This window comes from Pogoniulus pusillus, chromosome Z (genome assembly GCF_015220805.1).
Source record: "Pogoniulus pusillus isolate bPogPus1 chromosome Z, bPogPus1.pri, whole genome shotgun sequence".
In the NCBI taxonomy this organism is placed as follows: domain Eukaryota; kingdom Metazoa; phylum Chordata; class Aves; order Piciformes; family Lybiidae; genus Pogoniulus; species Pogoniulus pusillus.
The window spans coordinates 77,836,011-77,857,838 of record NC_087309.1 but is presented as its reverse complement, the minus strand read 5'-3'; the positions used below and the strand labels follow the sequence as shown (position 1 = coordinate 77,857,838).

The following is a 21,828-nucleotide window of genomic DNA, read 5'->3' as shown; positions in this document are numbered from 1 at the left end:
ACTTTCTGATGGTTTACTTCTAAGTACTTACTGAATGACTTTGCTGTCCTGGACACAACCTGTCCCACTATTGAAGATTGAGGCAAAGAAAGTGTTAAGCACCTCTGCCTTTTCCTCATCCTTTGTCACTATATTCCTCTATCTAATAAGGACTGGAGGTTGTCCTTGGCCCTTCTCCTGCCATTCATATATTTATAGAAACATTTTTTTATTCTCCTTAACAGCAGTGGCCAGCCTAAGTTCTAAATGGGCTTTTGTCTCTAATTGTTTTCCTACAAGACTTAGCAACATCCTTGACGTCTTCCTGAGGTACCTCCCCTTTTTTCCAAAGGTGATACACTCTCTTTTTTATCTTTAATTCCTTCAGCAGCTCCCTGCCCATCCAGTCTGGCTGCCTCCCTCGTCGGCTCATCTTCTGGCTCAATGGCACAGCTGCTCCTGTGCCGTGAGGAGTAGGTCCAAGCCTCCTGGATCCCTTTGTTTTTAAGGGCTGTTTCCCAAGGAACTTTCCTAGATAGTTCCTTAAATAGGCTGAAGTCTGCCCTTCGGAAGCCCAGTGTGGAGGTTCTGTTGATGCCCCTCCTGGTTTCTCCATATATTGAAAACTCTATAATTCCATGGTCACTGGACCCCAGGCAGCCTTCAACCACCACATCCCCTACCAGCCCCTCTCTATTTGTGAGCAGCAGGTCAAGCAGGGCTGCCCCCCTGGTAGGCTCACGTAACAGCTGAGACAAGAATTTGTCCTCCACACACTCTAGGGACCTTCTGGACTGCCTCTTCTCCGCAGTATTTAAGTCCCAGCAGATGTATGGCAGGTTACAGTCACCCAACAGAACAAGGGCAGATGATCTTGAGGCAGCCTCCAGTTGCTTAAAGAGTAATAAATCAATCTCTTCGTCCTGGTTGTGCTGTCTATAACAGACTCCTACCACGATGTCAGCCCTTTTTGGTCTTCCCCTTAATTCTCACCCACAGGGACTCAACTTCATCATCCTTAATCCCTATCTCCATGACACCCAGAGCATCCCTAACAGGAATCCACAGCATCTTTGTCCTGGAACTTACATACCAGAGACTCATTTTTCTGGGTGGATCTACTTGGCATCAAAAGTATATATTCAACTTGCCTGACATCTCATCTGCATCAAGCCATCTGCACAAGCTCAGCATACCTAAGAAGACCACAGACTTTACTGTATTGCCAACTCACTTTGCTACCAGTCAAGGTAATACACATCCCACAGGGCCACAGCCACCTACATGACTGAGAAGATGCTGCAGTCTATGCTGTTCAAGAAGCAGTTCAGACTTGTAGACATAGTTTGGAATGGATTCATACAAATAAGCTGCTAAGTTGCAGGCTACAGACACATAATGTAAGAACTTCTGTATTAGCTTGGGCATTTTTGCTTGCCTGTGCTGTTCACAACTGTGACAAAACAATACATAATGAAAATGTTCTAAGGCAGTGGAGTGATGTATGCAACAGACAAATTTCTAGTGTTAACCAATAAAAGAAGAGTTTCATAAGCACCAGTGAAAATGTTATGTTTTTACAGATATGTACTAAATATTTGCCGATACGTCACTTAACAGTAACTACCTCATGAAAGTCAACTTCATGTGTACATATGTAGTAACAGAAAAGAAGGATGTTGCTTATATAATAGTAAATCAGTAAAGTGGTAACAACCACTACTGTCACAAAAACTAGCCCTGCCTCTGGATTCCCACCAGTCTCAGACAGCAACTCAGAATAACTAGGATTTTAGAGAGCAAAAAACCCAGTATTTTCTTCGTTCTGACTAACTTCCACAAACTGAGAGTAACTGAAGGGTGAGAACACTCTTAAACCTAGTATGGTTTTCTGTGTTTATTACTGTTACTAATACTTAGTTGTCTTCTAATAGTTTACCTTCATTTTTCCACTGTACTTTGGATCTGAAATTGTTTCAAAGGCTGCATCTTTCCTTAGTTGCGCAAAATCTGGAAAACTGGAAAATACCTGGCTGCACACCCGTTTGATGTGTGCTTCCTGGAAGAAAAGCAAAAAGTCTGAATAGGCATTAAAAATTAGAGCAAGCTATACAAAGTGTTAACAGGTTGAAACAAGTGATCTGTTGAATCTAACTGAAGCAGAAAGAGTTGCATGTTTAAATCAGTTCACTACAGAGGTAGTAATAAAACATCTCCTGTGTGTTTTGGTTTGCTTCATTTAAAACAGAAAATTATTATTTTAATCTGAAACTGTGGATTCAGTTACCAGAGGAGAGATGTCCAAAAGACTGCAATAGGACTGGCCTGAGTTGTCAACCTCAAGCACTCTGTTATTTTGAGGTTTGCATCACTCAACAGTCAAGAAGCAGCATTTCTCTTGACCCTTGGGCATGTCAAGCCAGTATGGGAATTACATGCCATCCAATGGATACAACAAATGCCAACATGGTAAACGCATTTAAGCTGCTCAAAAGCCACATAAAGCTCCACTGTTAGAATTTTAGTAGCTCTGAACCTGGACATGGCTACACATTTCAAGTACACTTTTCCAGAGAAGCAGAAAAGATTTATTATTTCACCTAATATATGTAATGCACTTCAGTAGTATATGTAAGAAATATTATAAAATATAATTTTTTCCAGTAGATTTTGGAGGGGTTAAGAATCATGCACACTGTAAAAGACAGAAAGTCTCAAAATACTCATATAATGTTATTTCAGTGGCTATTGCAGATGTTATTACAACATAAGCTATACACACAACACAAAAAAAAGGCAACATCAAAACACCTGGGTATATACTGCATATAAGGCCTTTGACACCAATAGTAACATTTCCTGAAAAGCAAAACTGCTTTGATGGAGAAGTTTGCTGAAATCACTTAAGATTTCCTTTTGTTTGTGGCTTCGGAGTGGAAGTGGTAAAATCCCTTTCCCTTAGCTTGTTCTTGGATCTTGAGGATCACAGACAAGCATGTTTGAAAATACCACCATTTGTGCGCCTTGTAGCCATGTTACTTGCTACAGTAACCATGTTAACATCTCGTTAAAATATGTTTCTCATTATTTAAGGAAGGTCAGCTCTGAATCTGAAGTACTTGGGAAAAAAAACACACATTGTAATTGCCCACCATTTATTTGCAGAAAGACATTCCTCTTACTAGGCACTTGCCATTAATGGAACACAAATGACACTATTACAAACCACTAAAAACTATTCTCCCCCAAAATTCTCCAATGTCTCTACAGTCCTTACCTTCAGATATGCACCAACTAAACACACATACTGCTGTGTAACATCTTTATCTAAAAGAGCTGCATTCTGAATTACTAAATGGAAAAGGAGTTTTGCAAAATATCTAAATTCCAGTAAGTACTTAAAAAAGAGGTTAGCAGCAATTTTCTTCCAAAGTTTTCATCCCATTTTCCACAGGTCCATTTTTTTCAGATACCTCTGAAACTAACCTGCTGCTTGCTAGTGTTGTCTGTCTGCAGCAATGCAGCATGATTTGCAACCTTCTGTAGGATTGTCAGGTAGCTGAAGCACAGTGACTTGACTGTTTCACCATGAGCATTTACCTACAAAAAAAACCCACAAATGAACAAAAAGCAACAGTAAGATAATGTTTACACAAATACTCCTCCAAAAAAATAATAATCTAAAATAAAGTGAGTGATACAAAACACAGCACTGACTACTGTGGCCTAGCCCAGCCCATCTGCTTGATTCTGTCCCACTAGCTGAGGCACACCACAGCCAGGCACCTGCACAAAACACCCACACCTGCCCCAGTCACCCCTTCTCATGTAGTGGCCATGACATCAGTGTGTTATCAAATACCACTGGCGGCCATTGCTGGCCATCATGGATGTGACCCTTCACAGCTTCTTCTGAGAAACACACGAAATAGCCCAAACAAAAACCTAACCCTACCATAGCGTCCAGGACACTGAAAAACAAGCATTCTTTAGTAGACAAAAAGACAACAACTTCACAACTAATCTCAATATAAAACAAACCAGAGTAGTATGAATGACTTCTTAGCCTACAACTGCTACCTACACCTTTTTTTCTGTAGGGGAAGGTAAAGTTTACAAACAACTCAGGCAACACAATTCAAATAACTTTAAACATTTTACAGTGCAGCAGAAGCAAGAGCATTAGCTATTTTTTCAGATATGGTTGCCTGATTAGACCAATATTTGTTTTACTTTTCCTTCTCAAGTTCTCGAATTCCACAGTTAACTTTGGAATAAGACAGTCCATAAGAGCACTTAACTGTCTGCAGGCCTGCCTACTGATCTTTGTGAATCAAGTTCATCAGCATATTATTTTTTTCTACAGGTATCACTAGAAACAGAAGCCTGTAAAGAACTAACGCTAATGTCTGTGGAACATTAAATAGTCTGATAGAGGACCAGTTTTCAAAGAAAGATGCAGAACAGTGAATAGATGCATTTATTTGGGGGAAAAACAATAACAAAAAACCACCACCCTACACAAGAATCTAATCAGAAGGAAAATAGAGAGAAATAAGTATAAGACATATGCATGTACACACTTCTAATATATGCTTAACCTGAGCCTAATCAGTGATATAGGAAAAGAAAACACGAAACTAGACTGAGCGTTAAGGAAGTCCAGAGAAGATGGAATACACAAAGCTGTTACTAGGGAACAAAACTCTGCCTATGCTCTAGGCATATTACCACAGTTCTTCCTTCAATGTAACAAGGTAAAGCATGTTTAGTGGCACAGAAAGAATGCAGTCACAACACATGCAAAACCCAGATAACCTGCAGGGTCCAGGATGCCTCTGATTTGCATCTTCAGCACAGACTGCCTGAGGCACACAGGAGCAGCAGGCCTGACACATCAACATCCCTTGCCAAAAACAACTTTATCATAGTTGTACTTAATATAATACATCCCGAATTTACTGTATGAATAACAATCACCTTCCTGTGACATGTAAAGCAGCTTCACTGTAATCCCAAAATGCCTAACTCCATTCATGCTTGTGATATAGCCACCTATGTTTCCAGTCAATATTTCACAAATAGATGGCCCATGACCATACTGCCATTCTGCTGGGCAGAGACTTTCTCTAGAAAACTATAAGATTATATTCCAAAATCGTAACAGTGAAAGTTCTTACCTTGTAACAACAGTTCTTCCTTTTATAGCCACTGTTGCAACTACAGGGCTCTCCTGCACTTAATATTAATCTTACATCCTCTGTTTCCAGTACAGCCTGGTACACTGCTCTCTGGAAGTCGGTCAGCAAACAGTACACAATCTGTCAAAGAGAGAACCCAAACACCACAATTATGCACAGCACATCATGAAAAGCAAAAAGCACTGCATCAAAAAACCTAGAACACAGAAAATCAAGTAGAAAACAAGAATTCATTTGCTCAAATAGCTACGGAAAATTATTCTACCAACAAATGAAAAAGCGGGAATCTTGCAACCAAAATAGCATGAAATTGTAATAAAAATGTACATATCCCCTTCAATAAATCACAGAGTATCAATGTCAAGTTACAATGACCTGCTGTCAGGTTTCTATATGCCTCTCAATAATGGCTTTTGTAGATATATAGGAGGATGGCAAAGTGACAGAAATAAATATGCAACTGTAATTATGGATTCCCCTCTGCTTTGCAATTTGCTTAATTTTCACTTCCTTTTCTCTTTTGAGGTCTAGCTGTTGTAGGGCACTATCACAAACAGGATAAACACAATAAGTAATGAGGAGGCAAGGATCTCTACACAGTGCTATGGTCGAAACTCTTATCATTCTTCTTAGAGGGCATGGGTGGCATCTCTGTGACATCTTTAGTCTTAAACAGCAGGAGACAGAAATCCCAAGATCATTCCGTAAGCTAGACCACCCACACAGCAGCTGCACCATGCTGAGCTATCATAATACAGCAGTAACTTGAACATTTACTCACATTAACAAGCGAATGAAAAGAATAAAACCTGCTACATTTAGAAAAGCAACTGACTGACATTTGTATTAATCTTTCCTTCAGAAGACAGTGTAGATGACATTATTATATGCTAGGGGTGAAGAATAAATTAAAAAAAAAAAAAACAGCAAAGCAATATACTTGTTTTCTTAGAATGAAAGCACAAATAAATACAAGAGTTTATCAGAACTCTTAGCTAGAGTCATAAAGTATTATCACTTCATATAAGGTTTACAATAGCATTAGATGAACAGGATTCCATACCCATCTACAATCAGCTTTTAGTTTGAGTTTTTTTTTATTATTTAGCAGTCAAAAACGAGTGTGTTATAAATGAAAAGCACTGTTGCATGACCAAGTTGTCAAGTTGCAGGCTCCTAAGTCCTACGCAGAATTTCAAAATATTTACATATACTAATCTTGGCTGTGCACAGGTAAGTTCAAAAGTGCATGTAAAATAAACGTGTAAATCACTAGTCAGAAGTCTAGCTGAGCATTTTCATGCTTGACTAACTCCAGTTCAACACACAATCATAGTAATTACACAAACAAAGCACACTACTGAATGTGCATTTTTTCCTAGGCTTTGGATTCTTCTTAAGCTCATAAACCCAAAGGAAAATCATTAACTACTACAGGCATGATGAAAGACAAAATACACACATACACAAAAGAACAACAAACAAAACAAAACCCCACACCCAAACCCCAAAAAACAACAAGAAAAAAAGAGATACTCATTGGTACATGAGCATCGTATTTAAAATGTGCAGGTAGTCTTACTCTGTCTTCCTTTTTTGGCAATTGGTCACTGATAAAATCTTTGGTACGTCTCAGGAACGAGCCAGACATTTTTCTGGCTAGCTTCACCATGGCCTTACGACAGGTTGCTAGCTCCCTTTTAGTTGCAGTGTGCCTCTGACCATGCTCCACTGGATCAGAAAATTTCTTCTTGAAATGTTCTCTGCTACCTAAAAGTCCTGGTACAGCCCTATTAAAAAACAAAGGGAGGTGGGACATATATGAAGGAATAACATTTTCTTTACTCCAAAGCAGTCTATCTTTTTTTCTATTGATTAAAGACATGCTATAAATTATTCTGTCAAACAGTAAAAGATCTTAAATTAATAATCACTAGATGAACGAATAAAAATTGCAAACAGAAAGAGAAACAGACTGCTTTCAGACATGCCATTTTTTAATTCACTTTCAGCAACACTCAAATATTAAGAGATTCCCCTTAGGGGAACAACAGACAGCACAATTACATGGAACTTCTAAAACGACTACTGCCTTAAGACTGCTGCTGTTCAGGATTTTTGGAACCTTAGGAGTCATGTTTTCAATTTTTACTGCTTTTATTAGAAATAGGTTATGTCAATATGACAATTTACTAAATGTAATCTTAAAAAATAAAGTAATTCAACAGCAAAAATAATTTAGTAATCATATTAGAATTTAGCAGCGGGGTGGAGGGGAAAGGGAGAGGGAAAGAGAGGGAGAAATTAAATAATTTTAACTGCTTCCCAAATTCCCCAAAGAATCTAGATAGTAGGAGCTCCAAACACATTAAACAACTGCAACATTCATAGCTGGAGCTTATCTTCATAGATACACTAGGAAGAAACACACTTTCATTCATACAAAACACTGGGGTTTTGTGTGTGGATAGGGCTGTTTTGTTGATGTTGTTTTGACACACATGAATCCATATCATTCAGCTGTATCCCAGTCATACTGCATAGTTGACATATATTGGGTATTTAGTCACTTTAAAAAAAAATATTTACCAGTCCATAACACACCAAAGCTCTTTCATATTGTTTTGAAGAATAGTTCCAGTAAGACCTATGCGAACATTGCATTTTAACGACTTCAGGGTTTGAGTTATTTGAGCATTCGGATTCTTGAGTCTATGTGCTTCATCCACTATCACAGCAGACCATTCTACTCTGCAGATCAACCAGAAATACTGTATTAACAGAAACTATTTATCCCATCACCCCATATACACACAAGTTAAGTCAGCCACACAAGTAGCTGCGATTAAAGACATAAATAACTCTCTGAATTTCCTGGTTTATGTTGTATTACACAACAAAGTTTCTTTATACTCTGTATGTTTAGTAAATTCAGCTGCCCTAGTTGCATATAATGGCTAAAATAGCCAGATAAATGAAGTATTGTTAACAGTATTAAATGCTTTCTGTGAAGAAAGCAGCTTTCAATCTCTAGAGCAAGCAATCCAGCACATCTCACTAATTCCACTCATAAGCAAGTTTTAGAAAAAATTAAATAAATCTCTGAAGGTAAATTATTGAAACGTGCTTAACATACATATACTCCATTTTCCCAACAAAACCTATCCAGCATAACTAGGAGACTGAAAGCATTTTAATCTGCACACGAAATCATCATCTTCTTTAATATCTGTATGGCAAACATGTAGCAGAGGACTTCTAGTATTTCCTGAATTTTTGACTGTTATAGACATGTTTAGAAGGAAAACACTCTCCTGAACAGGCTGCACATATCTCACCAACTGATCTTGCAGCATTTTTTTGATGTCTGCTAAATCTATTTATTCTGATCAGCGCTCCTTACATTTCTAAAATCTTCTAAAAACTGGAGTTTCTGGTAGGAATTTCAGAGGTAAGCATACACTAGCTCCTTCAACTTAGTCTCTCATTATCCTAATTTATATGCATAACTATTAGTTCTTATTAGTGATAGCTAGTTATTTAAGGCTACAATTATTTTGATGAGCCTTCTTCTGACACCGATTCATCATTCTATCTAAGAAGCAAAGCTTCTTCCAGCATCAAGATCACAGATCCACCCAGTCACATGCTATACAGAAAGTCTGGCAAATACATATGCTGAAGCAACGCACACACACACCTATTTCCTGACCACAATTTATTCAATGATCAAGCCTGAAGTGTTCCTCACAAAGGCAACAGCAAAAATTATGGTACTGTTAATACAATTCCTTTAGTCTTCTCCTATCTGCACTTCTTTTTCAGACTTGAGCACACAGAGAGGAGACATACTCTGCTGCCTGAACCTTTCCCAACACCTGAAATGACAAGATCCACAGACAACACCAGCAGCTAATGGCAGACTGCTGCTACCACTAGCTATTCACACAACTTGTACAGTACTTCCAATATTACCTAAGAAATATATTAGGATCAGATGAGAGGCTAAGTACACCTGAGCACAGCCAAAGGAAAGGCAAGACTCGATAGCTATGGAGCAAATAAAGCAGGATTTCTAACACAATATTCTGTCAGAAACATTGTGATTCTGTGAATTCCATGAGATACTTCAATATAAATCTTGTATCTAAAAGTTTTTAGGACTAAAGAATTTCATCAACCTGGTGAAAAATGCAAGTAACAAGGAAAATATCTTTTTAACATCTGCTAAATATTCCTTTTTTTCCTCATTTTTTTTTCTTCCTTCCATTGTATTGAAAGACAGGTATCTCTCCTCTTTTAGTTACTACTGGTTTCCAGGCCGGCACTTCCTGTATCTTTTGGAGAAGACTTTATGAATGGGCTAACAGCAAAGATCAGCCTTATGAAAACTATTCAAACATTTCTCCCAAGAATTCCACTACAAAGACAGTACAAACTCCCCAGAGATCACCAAATGAGATTCACCTCTTCAGCACAGTGGGTCACTGGATTTAATAGTAAATATATTACCCAGTAAGAATATGCATTTGCAAAGAACAATACAACATCAGACAGTCAAAATTCTGTATGTAGAAAACTACATTTAAATCATTACCTGTTAAATTCGTCTAAATACAGTCGAAGTATCTCATACGTTGTAAGGGCAACTTCACATTTCCCTTGCTTGATGCGACTTAAGTAATCATCTTTTTTATTGCCATGTAAAATACAGACCTTAAAGTAACCCCAAGTGTCTAATTCATCCTTCCAGTTGTATAGCACTGAAAGAGGGGCCACTATGAGGAAAGTCTGAAAACAAATAAATGTTATAGTATTATTGTAAAAAACTGTAACATAACACTTTCTCAATAAGGAAAGTCAGTATCTTGGGATTTATTTCAATGCTTTGAACAATTTGAACTGTCTAATTCTGTCACTTTTAAAGTACAGTACAGAAAATATCTGTAGTCAACATAAACTCAAAAGCAAACAGTTTACTCAGGACATGTAAAGAGTACAGAAGAAAAATACTGCAAGACTATTAAAAATAACAAAATAGTGCTACCTACACAAATATCATACTAACTACTGAAAAACACCAGGCGATAGTATCACTTGCTTTCTTATAGCATCTATACACCATCCTGAAGTCTAGTCATAACTTCAAAGCGTAAGGACTTGAAAAGGGTTAAAAGAAATTAAGATAGCTCATACAACTCATCTAATACCACACAATAATCAGTGAGGTGGGATGGGACATCAGGAAGTTTCTAGCCTAACTTTCCAGTATGTCATGGATTGACTTGAACCTGATGCAGCCATGCCAGCTTCAAAAATGAAGGTATGGTTGTGAGACAAGGAGGGATGGTGAGGAAAGTTTCCTGGCTTGGGATTTCAGATCACTTGCTTCTGCACTGTATTGTAGTTTTTCTGGAAATAGGTTAAGGTACTTACGCATTTTGATCTGATTATGATTGGTAAACTCTACTCTCATTTTATTTTTTTTCTCTCAAGTTTTTGAGTGTTACTTTTCCCTCACTTCTGTTCTGGGAAAATAGACAGGTTGAGACACTGGTTCAGCTTAACCTGTTTTGTTCCAATTCAAACTATTACACAGTGAAAGGAGAGACAATACTGAATTCATAGCAGGCTATTCAGGGCTTTCTAAACTCAACTTCTCATATTCCTTAAGGATGGAAAGGAGGGGAAATATAACCTCTCTTTGTGACCCATTCCAATACTTGAGTTTCCTTAAAGTTCATTTCTTCTTCTCTTCTTCCCCGTAGGAGTCACTTTTGTCTTTTTCAGATGTGCTAGCCCTTCACCTCTTCTGGTCTGTTTGTAGTTTCTAAGGAACTTATATCCATCATTCACAGAGCTATAGCCACACAAACCATTCTACCACAGAAATATTCTAATTATTTCAATAAAATAAAAAGAGCAATGGAAAAGAGAAATCATATGAGTCCTGTGAAGGACAAAATTTAAACAATCTTCTGATTTCTCTTATATGCACACAACTTTGACATTATTTTTTTGTAACTGCATTTGATTATCTGGATCACACAGTCATTAAAAAAAAATAATCTGAGGTTACAAGTATATTAGCAATAAATTTTCCAGATATATGTATTTACCTTAATTATTCGAATATCCTGTTAACACAGACACACATGGGATTTTGTACTTCACTGACACAATCGCACTACTCAATGAAAAGGACTTTTGAGAGTACTCTTGCCACAGATTTCATCCAGATATTTCCAAATCTTTTGTGTTAGTTTAGATCAACACTATCAGCAGATGAGGCAGTAATGGCTCAATAACGTGTTACGGAAGTCTGGAAAACTGATGACTTGAACACTACCAGGAACTACGAACTGGAGTAGCTGAATTTTAAAAATGAACATACATAAACTCCCAAAGCAAGCAAACAAACAGAAAGTCCAAGTATTGCCTTTTACCAAAATCTGTAAGCTTGTACTACTAAAGCCTGTACCTTCTTTGGGTCACACTTTGATTCTTTTTTCATTGTTCTCAGTAGAAATTCTGGCATATTGTTTTCGATATCCTCACGTGTTCCCTTTTTGCGCAACACTGCAGCTAGAAATGAAATTACCTTGAGAAAGAAAACAATCCTTAGAAATCATATTCACAAATGCCAGCAAAAATTGAGTGACTTCCATTGAAAATAAATATTTAGGACAAAATCCTGGATGGGATCTAATAAGGTGGGGTTTGGGAGGATGGGATTTTTTTGTTTAGGAGTTTTGTTTATTTTTCTAATCAATCCCCATTTTCAAAGTGAGAATCCTGAATTTATAAGAGCAATTACTTGATCTGTTTCACTCTTTCATTCTCTAAGTACAAATGTCGCAAAAATGCAGAAGAGACAATGAATGACTCAGGAAAAAAATGGAAGAGACATGCCTTGAAATTATCCTCCATTTTCAGATAGATATTTGAATCTTAGATGAGAAAACAGAAGGAATACCTGCCAACTATACTCTCAGCACTACTTCTGAAAAAGGATGAAGAGGTTTAAACCTCTTCCAGTTACATTCCTTCCAATTCATGCTTCTAGCTTAAAAATCAGTTCCTTTCTGTTTGCGATTCTCTCATCTGCTTCAAATCAGCCAAGGCAATCTCCCTTTGATTATTACTACCACAGCAAGGATAAGTACTCCAGCTCAGGCTATTACAAGCTCCTCCAGTGGTAATCCAAACTGAGACAACAACAAAGAGGTATCTGCCCAGAACATGCAAATCCATAAAATCCACTCAGGATAAATTGTATCCACAGGGATAAGCAGCAGCAAGGGACAGATGCATCATCAGAGAGGCGCCCTCATTTTGAAAACTCAACAGGCCCCTTTAGTCAGAACAGTGAGCTCCAGACACTTTTCCCTCAGCCCTCACAAAAGGGCAGAGGTAAAGCTGCTACCTGTTGATTTCTGAAAATGAGGAAACATCCAGTTTTCTCCCTCTAAGAACGGGAGGAAAGACAGCCAGGAGTGCCAGAAAAGTATCTGAGAATGGTAACAGTAGGTGAGCAGAGGAAAGAGCAAACCATCACATACAGAGCCACAGGATGGGGAAAACATAGATAAGAGAAAAAAAATCCAAACATTTTTTTATATGTGATGTTTCATATAAACTGAGTCTAAAAGTAATTCCAAATTTGCACACATAGTTTGATTTTCTCTTTTTTACATTCTTTGGGGAATAAGAATGCAATCCAAGTGAACACAGGATCTCGCTCTGTCTCCCAGTTCCTCCATTTTTGGAAGAATTATGCACCAAATTAGTAACAACAGCAAAGGCTGCAAAAAGAGCAAGTCTGCTGAGAAACCTTTGGCTCTTCCAGATTAAACAGGATGCAACCTAAAGGCCTTACCAGGAAACTAAATGCCATCACATTAAGATATAACGCTATTCTACTTGTTTCCACCTCAACTTCATCTTGAAACGAAAAAGACAGAGTCAGGCCAATTTAAGCAAAAATCATTTCAGAAGTACAGAGAACACTGAAATGCAAGAGTTTTCCAGAAAAGCATTTATCTCCTAAGCCATCCTCTAATTCAAACCCAGTAAGATTCAGCCAACTAACAAGCATAACACAAGTCTTCACTAAGACTAGATTAGTTACTTGATGAAGTTTAATACTTAATTCCTTCATATATAATCTTTTCTGAGCAAGTGAAATCTTTTTTGCTTCATAGCCACTGAACTGCCTATATTTTACTGAACTTAAAGAAAAATACTGTGTTTTATAAAAATCTGGACCTTTCTACTGCAAACTCTATACTGATTAGACGAAATACATATGAAGATATGAATTCTACACAGGAACACACTGTCACTGTGTAATAAATGTGACCAGGTCACTACAGAATCAGCTCTGCATCTCATAGATTTTTTCAGTCTCCAACAAGACAACTTATTTTTCCCTTCACAGTTTACTGTTATTCTATGTAGGTGTTTCTCACTATACAAAGTGAGATTATTTGCAGCTAAGTAGAAACAAATTTCTGGGATTACCAAGTTCCAAAATTGCCAAGAAACATGGCCAAGTCTTGGTAAAACACAAGATAAATGGAGAATGTTTTTAAAAAGAACTGCTAACAGACCAGCAGCAGCTACACAGATCCACAATACACCTCTAAATGCTCTATTCAGAGTTTTGCCAATTTAGTTTGCTCACCCCTCTTGTCAAATTTGCTACTGAACCATACTTCTTTTTGCCCAAATGTGTCTCTAGACATTCTCTTAAATGGAAAGGCAGCAGACACTACTGGCAGCATTTGTCAGGAAAGAAATGCAATTTGACACATGTAGGGAGAAAATGCGGAGGGACAGACTAGCCATCACAGGATCCAAGCTGCTGACCCAAAACCAGACAGATTAAATTGAATTTTAAACATAAAACCACCTCAATTTTAGTACAATAAACAAACCATTTGGGCCACACTGATTCAAAGCATAATGGAAAAATCCAGCTATACTTTTGTCCTTTCATCAATCCAAGTTGTATTTCCAAGTGAGTGATAAAAATAACATGAAACATCTAGCCACTTTTTCCAGAGATGCCAGTCAGTGTGTCTGCTTTGCCCTGTTCAACAGTACAGTTTTGTTTTCATGTGTGTGTGCAAAAAATGCAAGCAAACAAACAGAAACAAAACAAACAAACAAACAAACAAAAAAACCAACATTCAAAGAGCTGCAGACAGTTAAGAGCTAGATGTATTTCTAGCATATTCCAGTGAAAATTGCTTTTCACGATGCACAGGTATCAAACCTCATGATAAATTCAACCTAGAAGGAATTCTAACATTTTAACTGCTGTTACTAGTCACGCTTACATTAAAAAGAGCCACATCCCACTTTTGTGGCCTATCAGGAGTGAATCGTACATCAGCAATGGTTCCTGGCTCAAAGTGCTGTTTGGGACAGTTGTATCTTGGCTCATCCAACTACACAACAGCAAAGGGAGGTCAATCTTAACTGAGTCATTTCTCTTATAACCGCTATTTTGAAAAATATCTACAACTCACGGAAAACACACTGCCAACAAAAAAAATCTACTTTGTCATTGTAAAAATAGAAGAGAATACCTGTATTGTCTTTCCAAGGCCCATATCATCTCCGAGAATACAACCCCTTTTATTAGTATAGTGTCCATAGAGAAACTCAGCTCCTTCTCGTTGATAATCATGAAGGTATCTGTTAATTGTATACGGGATAAAATCACCATTGTCAGATAATTTAAAAGCAACTGCAGGAGATGGAAAATTTTGGTTAGGAAAGTAAGGCTTTTCCAGGTCACCATCATCAAATATTAAGTTTTTCCAGGGTCCTCTACTGGCTTTGACTCTACGAAGTTTATTTATCGGTACTTTTCTTTCTTCAGACTCAAAGAGTGATACAATAGCAAATGAATTTCCATTCTTGTCCTTTTCAATACAGGATATTGTTCCTTCATGAAATTTCCCATTTTCAGGACAAGGGACAAGGCATTTCTCCCCAGTATGCCAATTCCCTATAAAAAAAGATCAAGCACACATAGTGGTAAATTGGACATATCTACAAATGTTTAATTTAGTCACACTAATAAAATATTTAACATAGATTTGCTTTGTAAAATATATATAAAAGATTTCACTGAAGGTAGCATTAGAATCGCAGAATGTCAGGGGCTGGAAGCGACCTTGAAAGACCATCTGGTCCAATCTGCCTGCCTGCACAGGATCTCCTAGAGCAGATCAATATACCAATCAATGTCCCACTTGACTGGAGTCTAGCAAATGTGATGTCCATCTCCATGAAGGGCTTGATGGCTGGGCCAAATGAGTGGTAATGAACAGAGTTATATCCAGCTTGCAGCCAGTCACTAGCGGAGTCCCCCAGAGTCTGGTACTGGGGCCTGTTCTCTTTAGTACCTTTATTAATGACCTGGGTGGGAGTACGGAGTGCGCACTCTGCACAGCTGCAGATGACACCAAGCTGGGTGGCTGTGTTGATCTGCTAGATGTAAGCAAAGCTTTACAGCAGATCTGGACAGGTTAAATTGAAGGGGAAAGGCTAATTGTAAGAAGCTCAACAAGCCAAATGTCAGGTCTTGCACTTGGGTCACCACAACTCCATGGTAAACTACAGATATGGGGATGTGTGGTTGGAAAGTTGCAACTTGAAGAGGGACCTGATGGCACTGGTTGATAGTTGACTGTATATGAGTCAGAAGTGTTTCCAGTTGGCCAGTAAGGCAAATAGCACCTCAGCCCGTATTAGAAACAGTCTGGCCAGACCAACAGGGAGGTGATCATCCCCTTGTAATTCAGCACTGATGAGGCGACATCTTCAGGATAGTGCTCTGTTCTGGGCCACTTACTATAAGAAGCACACTGAGGTGCCAGAGCATGTCCAATGAAGGCCAATGATGCTTCTGAAGGGACTGAAGCACATGACCTACAAGCAGCATCTCAGTGAGATGGAGTTTTTCAGTCTGGAGAAGAGAAGGCTGAGGAGAGATCTCATCACTCTCTACAACTACCTAATGGGAGGTGTGAGTGAGAAATGGGCCAGCCTCTTCTCCTTACCAGAAAGCAGCAGGACTAGAGGAAATGGTACAAGCAGTGCCAGGGGAGATTAGGAAACACTTCTCCACTCAAAGGGTTATCAAACATTGTAACATTCTGTCCAGGGCAGAGTCACCACTCCTGGAGCAGAGATCCTGGAGGTCTTTAAGTGGCATGTGAATCTGACACTTGAGGGACATGGTTTAGTGTTGACCCTTCAGTGCTGGGTCAAAGGCTGGCCTGGATGATCTTGAAGGTTTTTTCCAACCAAATATGTTCTGCGATTCTGTTGAGAACCAAGTCCAGAGACATAAAATTATAGCTTGCTCAATCACTGTTTTTTTATAAATATCAGAGAGCTTTCTGAAAACAATCTGATGTAAAAACCAAATTCTGATACATTAAGTTGTTGTGCAGTGGCTTCACACAGGCAAACACTGATACGCTAATATCTGCAGCTTTAGCATCCAATTAACAGACCTATCAGACACGCATCCGATCTACCTGAATCTAGTACTGCACTGTTAGTAAATACTTTTGCAATTATAATTACATAGGAAAGGATCATCTTTCTCTCAACAAAACCCAGAACAGCTTTTAAAAGCCCAACAATCTATATTCAGAAATAACAGTGTACTTTACAAACATATAGTAGCATATAATTTGCTTTCAAAGTGAGTAATTACTCAGTAACTGCTTACATAACTGCAGTCTTGTAACTATTAAAATCTGTTCCTCTGCCTGGTCTCCCTACAGCTTTAATACAGTATATCAAATACTAACATTAGAGATGACTTAACTGTTTCATTTCCTCCTACTCATTTTTTTATTTCATGCACAGAGATGATAAATGGCATGTAGCAGTGTGTTAGAGCCAAAAGAATCCCCATTATTCTAACAATGAAAAAGCCAACAAATAACTTGATCAGAAAATAAAAATGCCTTCATTCTCTGTAGTAAAAGAGAAAGACCTCGTAAATAATCATTGCGCACAAAGGTTTTCCAAATCTGCACTGAGGAAATGTGGTCTTTTTGAGTTAGCAGAAAACTTCCAACCTCCCCCTGCTCAACAATCCCAAGACAGAGATTTATGATTAATTTCATAACTGTTATTGTTTCTTATCTATTTGTGGGAACCTCTTCTGCTACTTCTGAAAAAGCTACCATCAGTAGCAGTGAGAGGCACCTATGGTCTTCATGGGAAGGAGCGAGTCACAGAGAATCTTGCATCAGAATAAGTACTTGTACTTCATACCTCTGATGTGCAGTAGTACATCTTTATGGGCATGTCAACTCAGCTACTTTTCAGAGGTAAGAAAATTAAAAGTCCTGAAGGCAAGGAACTCCCCACTGCTCTACTTTTATATCTCAGAACAAAAAACTCTTGGAGAAGATACATTCTTCTTATGAGCTCAGGACCTCCTCAAAGTGTATGCCCACAGAATGATTCTCCAGAATGTGTTAGTTACACTATACTTAATTTTTTTAAAAAGTAATTTAATTATATGCACTAAGAGAAACCAAATCTTCAACCAGTAGTGGCCAAAAGTTTACATCCAGATAACAATAAATACTGTACAAGCATACAGAATACCTCTCAGAAGTTCTTCAGCCTTAAAACATTCCTTTAGCTATAGATCTCCTCAGCCAGGTGTGGTTTGTCTGTTTAGCAAACTTTGATGGACCTCTCTTCCAAGTAGCTCCATTCTCCCTTCAATACACTCAGATTTCTTGCATTTAGTGTCTTCTCACTACAGTTTCACAGGTCTGCTCTCCAACATCAAAGTTTTACCTACCACGAGCTTGGATCTCATAATCTAAATGGACAGCCCATTAGCGCTTATACTAACAAGATCATAAACCACAATCTCCCCATTAAAGTAATAATTTCACAGATTAATAATGCCCTCCCCCATTATCCTTACATGAGAAATTCAGTCCTACATGCTCTACATAAACTCATACCTTCAACCATTCTTGTTGATCTCCAGAGACTCGAAGCTCAAATGTGTCTTGAGTACAGTATATTCAACAAATCACCCAGAACTAATCTCTCAAACTTGCTTAAATCAACACAAATGAGCACATCAACTTCTCCCAGTAGCATGTGAGTCTTTTGAACAATTTCTCACAACCAAGCAAGACGAAACGAAACTACCTACATACAGTACACTATCAAATATGCAAAACTAAGTTTGAAATGAGAGCTTTTCCATAATTACTTTCCTTTACAGTAATATCTGAAGTGACACCCAACATTAGGTTACAGATTCTCGAGTTCAAACTATGAGGTCAGATGACAACACTTTTGTTTTTAGCTGTGTATTTACTTGACTTTAACAAGTTGCCTATGACTTGTCAAAACTAGAACTCCAGGTGCAAAGTGGAACAAATTGCACCAGTCAATAGCTTCAGTATTACTTAAGTTCAAACCTAATGAGATACAGGGTAGGAGAAGCAATGGTATTAAAACACCATTGCTACAAAACCCCAGGTAATAATGCTGTACAAGCCAAAGCAAGAATTGCTACATTAACTAATCCAATTCACTAACTCCTTGGGTTTCAACCATAGCTATGGCTTATGCAGGGCATTATCTTTAAAAATGAACAAAACTATCCAGTATGTCTTACTCTGGGGAGAGCACACCTGCAGTCAATGAAGAAAAATGCTATTTAAGATGCTTGCCTCTATTTATCCCTTTTATCACAGCTGAAAAAATATGCTACATGAAAACTTATCCAAACAATGCTGACAATGGCCTACTGTCACACGCTACTTCCTTTCAACTACTCCTCTGCAAGATGCGAAACTATCACGAGGACCTCCTGTTAAAGTTTTGAACACTTAATGTGGAGTGCCAAGGAGTTTTCACACTCCAATAGATGACTGTGAAAGTAGAATTCCAAGAATACTCTGCTCTTCTAAATCGTAAAGCTTAAAGCAACGAAGCACACCAACGAAGCTGGTAAGTAAAAGAGAGCCTCAAGATGGTCTCTTCTAAAAAATCCTGCTTTGACATCTTTTGGTTCACTTAACCACACGTTTCCACTCGTTGCAAGGTACAAACTCAAAATGTACACTCTGATAAACAGAACCGATTGTCTTCCCTCAACATTTCTAAAATATACTCAGCACCATACTTCGTAGAATCGAACACCTCAACTCTGCTGTTTGGCGAGGCCTCGCGTTAAGTATCATCCCGAGGGCTGTGCCTGCACACGGTGGACGCACGGCAGCACCCACCGCAGGTCGCGAAGCGCTGTGTCAGTTCCAGACTCTCATATTCCACTCGACTAAACGTGAATAAGCCTCTTAACACCGCTCTGGAAAGATACGCGAAGAATACTTACCTGGTACATCATCACACATTTTAACTGCTGGCCGTGCAAAGCCTGCGGGCGGAGGCAAACGAGGTCAGGGGGAGACCAAAAGGCAGCCAGGTGGCCGCTCTAAGGGTCTGCGGCCACATGAAGGGGTCACGGGCTGACCTAGCAGCCGCACTCCTTTGCTAGACGCTGCATGTTTCCGCGGGCATGGCACTGAGGAAGGGGAAAACAGGGAACCCAGCGGGTGCCGACCGTCAACCGGCGGGCACCTCACAGACCGTCAGAGAAGGAAAGCGTCACTTGCCCCGGCGCTGCAGGCCCAGATACGGCCGCCCCGATAACCCCCCTCATACCACCCAAGCCGCCTTCCACCCTCACCGAAGCGCCCAGACACACGGGTAAGGAACCCCCTTCGCTGCCTCGCTTCCCGCCCCGCCCCCACCGCAGCAACCCCTGTAGGGACTCGCCCCGAGCAGGTACGCCGGGGACAGGGCTTCTCGCGGCTATCGCGAGAAGAGCGGAGCGCCGGGACTTGGGGCGGAAAGGAGCCGGGGCAGGGCGCGAGGCGTGGAGCTATCGCGAGCAGTGCGAGTTCCGCTGTTGCAAGGAGGAGGCGGGGCAAGGGCTGCCTCTGCCCGTGCCTGTGGCTGTGCCTCTGCCCGTGCCCGTGCCCGTGCCCGTGCCCCTGCCCCTGCCCCTGCCCGTGCCCCTGCCCCTGCCCCTGCCCCTGCCCCTGCCCCTGCCCCTGCCCCTGCCCCTGCCCCTGCCCGTGCCCCTGCCCGTGCCCCTGCCCCTGCCCCTGCCCCTGCCCCTGCCCCTGCCTCTGCCTCTGCCTCTGCCTCTGCCTCTGCTGCCGTTCGCGGGCTGGCGTGTGTGGCGCCCCTTTACTGAAGTTGTCTGGGGCAGTTGTGCTATGGCTTGGCCAGAGAGCGGCCGTGGGTGCTGCCGAGGCGTGTTCCCAGGGAAGCCCAGCGCAAGGCTGGGCGTACCGTAACGCGCACCGAACGCGTTGTACCTCGCATGGAAATGCTGTGGAGGGAGTTCACGTGTGGCGGAGCTGCGCAGCGTTGTGGCTAAGGAATAACTGCGGCATTCCACCTAAGTGCTTCCGCACAGAGCGTAGTTACTCCGAGCAATTTCCTATCTTGACTCAAACTACCTGTTCTGCAGCTAAGCTTGAGTCTATTTCACTCTTTGTTCGTAGCGAAATCTGCAAGGGGGAGTGGGTGGGGTTGGAAATCGGCAGTTACTTTCTGTTGAAGAAACTGCACAGGGAAAACAAAGCACTGCAATGGAAGGTGCAACGGGCGTTCTGTGAGAGCATGGCCTTTGTGGCAGAGAGGCGTAAACTGCAGTGAGGAGCATGGTAAAACCGAAGGATGTGCGGCAGGATCAAGCATTAGGACAAACGGCTTAAGCAAGAGGCCTTCTTGCTGCAACAATTCCCGTGAAGTTTAGTTTGACTAGTAAGTGTTCACAGGCTCTGAGGTGACAAGGATGTGGCCTATTGCTAATGAGGCTTGTGCGTGGGCTGACTGCAGACCCGCAGTAGTGGGTATTGTGGCCAGTCAAAATTCTACATCCTACAATATTTTTCGAAGCAAGGTGAGGCAATGAATTTTCTACTGTAGAGGTCTTTGTGATGTTTCTGCATGCTCTCGTTGCAGGCAGCTACCTGCCAGCTTTGAGTAATGCAGGCTTAGGCAAGCTGGATTAGCATGAAGATGCTATGGCAGTTTGTGTGCTATTGGCCAGAATTTTGTTCTAACAGAAGTTAATGCAAGAGGGATGGCATTTGATCAACTGATTATGTTAGACCTTATAGGAAAAGAGCAAGCATAAAAGCACTAATATAGTTGCTTCAAGAATAAACTACAGGAGTATCAAGCATCATGTTGTTCAAAATTAAACCAAAATACTGTGCCAATAAATGACATTGTTTTAAAAACACACATGTAGTCATGCATTTAACTGCATTCATTTGAAAGGAATCTGACAAGAGCTATACCATCATAACACCAAGGATGAGAACAGGATAGCATTTCATGCTTTTAAAAACTGACAAAAGAAACGCAGTATAAATTTGTCATGACCTCATACTTACTGCATCATGGCTCTCAGAGCATCTTTTAAAAATGGATAAAAGTACAGGCTCTGATTGTAAGGTAAGCTTTTAAACTGAATCATATTTGAAGATAAACGTGTTTATACCACAAGGCCTTTTGAATACTATGTTGCATTTTATTCTTACTGAGATGATCT

The 21,828-nt window shown here is 39.9% G+C and overlaps 1 protein-coding gene across 1 annotated transcript in view; it reads right to left on the bottom strand.

Moving 5' to 3' along the window:
• ERCC6L2 (ERCC excision repair 6 like 2) overlaps positions 1 to 19,934 on the bottom strand; it is a 34,155-nt gene extending 14,221 nt beyond the window's left edge. The window contains exons 1-9 of the mRNA XM_064176765.1: positions 19,591 to 19,934; positions 14,777 to 15,201; positions 11,662 to 11,781; positions 9,778 to 9,971; positions 7,770 to 7,931; positions 6,763 to 6,970; positions 5,160 to 5,300; positions 3,466 to 3,579; positions 1,919 to 2,038 (exon numbers count right to left, since the gene is read on the bottom strand). Coding sequence (XP_064032835.1) covers positions 1,919 to 2,038; positions 3,466 to 3,579; positions 5,160 to 5,300; positions 6,763 to 6,970; positions 7,770 to 7,931; positions 9,778 to 9,971; positions 11,662 to 11,781; positions 14,777 to 15,201; positions 19,591 to 19,609 — 1,503 coding nt within the window. The 5' untranslated portion in view covers positions 19,610 to 19,934. The remainder of the gene's footprint in view (positions 1 to 1,918; positions 2,039 to 3,465; positions 3,580 to 5,159; positions 5,301 to 6,762; positions 6,971 to 7,769; positions 7,932 to 9,777; positions 9,972 to 11,661; positions 11,782 to 14,776; positions 15,202 to 19,590) is intronic.
• Between the last annotated feature and the right edge of the window lie 1,894 nt (positions 19,935 to 21,828).